This window comes from Myotis brandtii, unplaced genomic scaffold (genome assembly GCF_000412655.1).
Source record: "Myotis brandtii unplaced genomic scaffold, ASM41265v1 scaffold84, whole genome shotgun sequence".
Classification (NCBI taxonomy): domain Eukaryota; kingdom Metazoa; phylum Chordata; class Mammalia; order Chiroptera; family Vespertilionidae; genus Myotis; species Myotis brandtii.
The window spans coordinates 3,460,372-3,464,212 of NW_005371410.1; the positions used below are offsets into that span (position 1 = coordinate 3,460,372).

The 3,841-nt window shown below is 44.9% G+C and overlaps 1 protein-coding gene across 1 annotated transcript in view; it reads right to left on the reverse strand.

Annotated features, from left to right (window-relative positions):
• Window positions 1-3,420, reverse strand: part of LGALSL (lectin, galactoside-binding-like) — an 11,117-nt gene extending 7,697 nt beyond the window's left edge. Inside the window, exon 1 of the mRNA XM_005884640.2 lies at window positions 3,201-3,420. Within this exon, the coding sequence (XP_005884702.1) occupies window positions 3,201-3,420 (220 nt within the window). The remainder of the gene's footprint in view (window positions 1-3,200) is intronic.
• Window positions 3,421-3,841: the final 421 nt, after the last annotated feature.

Sequence of the window (3,841 nt, forward strand, 5' to 3'; positions counted from 1 at the left end):
CCCTCCCAGGAGTGAGGGGGGGTGGGGCTGGGGGTGATGGCGAAGTGAGGGGGCTTGCCAGGTGACAGGTGCTTGTGACATCCCCGCCCCTCCCTTCCAGGCAGCCCCTTCTTTCTCGGCCACGTCCTGGGGCAGGTGGGACAGTGGAGGCCAGGTCAAGGGAAGACTGGGTTTGGGGGTATTATTCCAGAGCTGGAGATTTCTTTCAGAGAATTCCAAAGAAGTGGGAGGAAAGAGCCGTTGGGCTCTCTGGTAGAAAGATAATGAAAGGTCTCCAGGTTTGCATAATTAAATATTGGGCCCCGAAGCCAAAGGCAGGAGGATTCTCAGTAGGCACTTTATATCCCAGGAGATGAGCTACAGAGCAGGCCTCTCTCCTGGGGAACCTGGGGCTCTTTCAGGCCGGGGTCTGGCTCAGTCTTACCAAAGAGCCTCCATTAGGTCCTGTTTTTGTATGAGACACCTGCCCAGTGCAGGGTAGTATATTTGTCACTGAAAATCTTTGTAGGAGTCATTTCCAGGGGGTGCACCCCTCTTTATTCTAAGGCACAAATTCCTTTATGGCATTTCCACATGAGTATGATTATGTAACTTCTCAGATAAAGCTGTATCAACATACCTCTATTAGGTGACATCTTGGTTTAAACATTCCATTGTGTGAATCATCAGGGTGTTGACACTAATAAGCTGAGAGCATGTGTGACCTGCTGCAATCCCAGAGGGGCCCTCTCTGTTGCTGGCTGTGTGGCCTGGAACATCACTGCGGCTTTTGTGTCTTAGCTTTCCCTTTATGGACCAGAGCTAATTGTGGTAATCTCAGCCCAGTCGGAAGAATTACCTGCACACGCCTGTAAGCCACAGTCATCTGTGTGTTCTCTGAGTTAGACACTGAAGTGCTGCACCGTTGTGGCTTACATTTTTGCACTTGTTTACCAATCTTAGCTCAACATCATACGTTATTGATTACTTTAAAATATTAGGCAGTAATAGAAAACTATTGACATTTTGAAAGTGTATTCAGTATATCTCAATTTCTGAGAGTCTGGTATCATTGAAGTTGTCCTTAGCTAAGCTAAGAGTGATCTAATACATCATGATGGGTAAAGAGTGCCCAGGTTCAAATCCTGGCTCTGCCAGTGACTAGCTGAGTGATTCTGGACAAGTTACTCAACCTCCCCATGACTCTGTTTCTTCATCTGTGAATCAGAGATGACAGTAATGGTGATGAAGATAGTGCCTATCTCGTTTATCGGGGAGATTAAGTAAATTGGTTCCTGTATCTTCCTTAGAGTAGTTAGTACCTGACACATAGTAAGCACTTGCTCCAAAAATATTGAGTGCCTGCCATGTGCCAGGCACTGGGGATCCAGCAGGGACTTTTTTTTTGTTGAGCTTACATTCTAGTGGGAAAGGCAGTCGATAAATAAATATATAATACATCAGTTGGTAAACATTTTAGAAAAAATAGTAAAGCAAGTAAGGTGGGAGAGAGAGAGATAGGAGGTGAGACATAGGGTTGTCAGGGAGGCCACCTATGGAAGAGTTTGAGAAGATTCCTAATGGTAAGGAGGGAATCGTTTGGATGTCTGGAAGAAGTTGCTGGCATAGGGAACTACAAGGGCAAAGTCCCCAGGGTGATGTATATGGGTGCAGCTGGAGAGCAACGACTAAAGAGATAAGTAACTAGAAATGGACTAGGCCAGTGGCTCTCAACCTTCCTAATGCCGCGACCCTTTAATACAGTTCCTCATGTTGTGGTGACCCCCAACCATAAAATTATTTTCGTTGCTACTTCATAACTGTAATGTTGCTACTGTTATGAATTGTAATGTAAATATCTGATATGCAGGATGTATTTAGGCAACCCCTGTGAAAGGGTCGTTCGACCCCCAAAGGGGTCGTGACCCACAGGTTGAGAACCAACCGCTGGACTAGGCCATGTAGACCATGTGAAGATGGCTTTTACTCAGGAGAGCTGGGAAGACATTGGAGAGGTTTCTCAGCAAAGGAGAGACATAGTTTGCCATCTGTTGTAGATGCATCCCTCTTGGCTGTTGTGTGGAGTGACTAGTCTTTGTGGGAAGAGTGGTATGTGGGAGGCAGGGCAGACGCAGGCCTTAGAAGGCTCCTGCATCAGCCCAAGTGATTTACAATGCCGGCTTTGACACGGAGGAAGTGATGAAGATGTGAGAAGCCGTGGGCCCTTGCTAAGTCCTAGCTGTTGTCATTAGGTAGCATTGAGAGTTCATATCAACTCCTAAGCCTCAGTTTCCTCACCACAAAATTAAGGGCTTGGGCTCATTCATTATTCCTTCTTGGCTCTTACAAAATTCTGGTTTCTGAAATGCTGTGTAAGTAGCATCTACATTTACTAGTAAATGGGTGGAGAGTGGATGCTGCTGAGTAAAAATAATCTTGGGTTCAATCTTTTGATAAATGGTTTTGTGGGGGTGAAAAATAGCCCTTTTATTTCTTTGGTAAAATAGACTTGCAGATATTTGGATTGCTTCCGATGAGTTCCTTACATTTTGGGAATGTAAAGAATAGGAAAGTGCTGAACCTGCCCCGAATGGAAAAGTTTGAACATGGAAAATTGCCTTTTATTCCAAAAATGCTCCATTACTTCTCAGTCTATAGAATGGTTCATCTTGAATATGGAGAGCAGACAGGAAGCCTGCATGAATATTTTGTTATAATTAAAGCTGAACAGAATCAAACTACCCCTTACAGGGAAAAGTCATTAGCAGATTAATGAGTTATAGAACTTAAACTTTTTTTTTTTTTTTTAGTTGTATAGTGAAGGCTAGACAAACTTTGTGCTTCGATTATAGGCATTTGTCTCTAAAAAGCATTCACCGAGATTGTGACTTTTTTATGAAATGGACTGCATTACTACTGGAAACTGCTAAAAAGGCTAACGAAGGGGGAAGGCAGTCAAATAGATCAGATTAACACTAAAAAGAAAGCATGAACAGGTTTTTCAAGATAGACTGCCAAATGACCTTCCCAGATGAAAAGAGGAGATCACTTCCTTTTTCCTTCCTATTTAATATGTTTTATTCAAATGTATACATACAGAATTTCTTACATTGGGAGGAGAATACAGCACTGACATCAATTCAGCAGCCATCCTATGTATTGCTATGTGCTATGATACCATGGACCGAAAAGATATACAACGCTGTCTTGGAGGAGCTTACCGCTCACTCTGGGGACCAGGGCAGAATGTAGTGGTGGGTCAAATAATAAAGGCTTCAGACCTATAGCCTGAGCACTGGAGTGAGGGGTGGGGGTTGGAGGAGGTAGGGCATTTGGAGGATTAAGGCCAAAGGCAGCTTTCTGGAGGAGACAGATATCTGTGACCACATGCGTACCAGCATCTTCCACAGTCCCAGAGAAGCAAGTCTTCGAAGACCTCATTGTAGCTCATCGTCTGAATTCTGAACCTACTCCTTTCATGTCCTGGCAACCGGCTGAACCCTGCTCCCAGAGACTGCTTTTTGTCTCCTGCCCTGGTCCAGGCAGACTTGTGCCTCCTTCCCTTGTCCTGTCACTGTGTTCTTAGGCTTCCACTGGGCCCCGATCTCCTAGGCCTGACTTTGACCTTCAGACCACCTGTTTTCTATCTCTGTGTATATACTGTATACAGATTGGCTAGAGCTGGGGTTCTCAACCTCAGCGCTATTGACACTGTAGGCTGGGGAATTCTTTGTTGTGGGCGGCTGCTCTGTACATTATAGGATGTTGAGCAGTAGATGCCAGTAGTATCCCCCTTCCCAGTGTGACAACAAAAAAATGTCCTCAGACACTAACAAATGTGTGTGTGTGTGTGGGGGGGGGG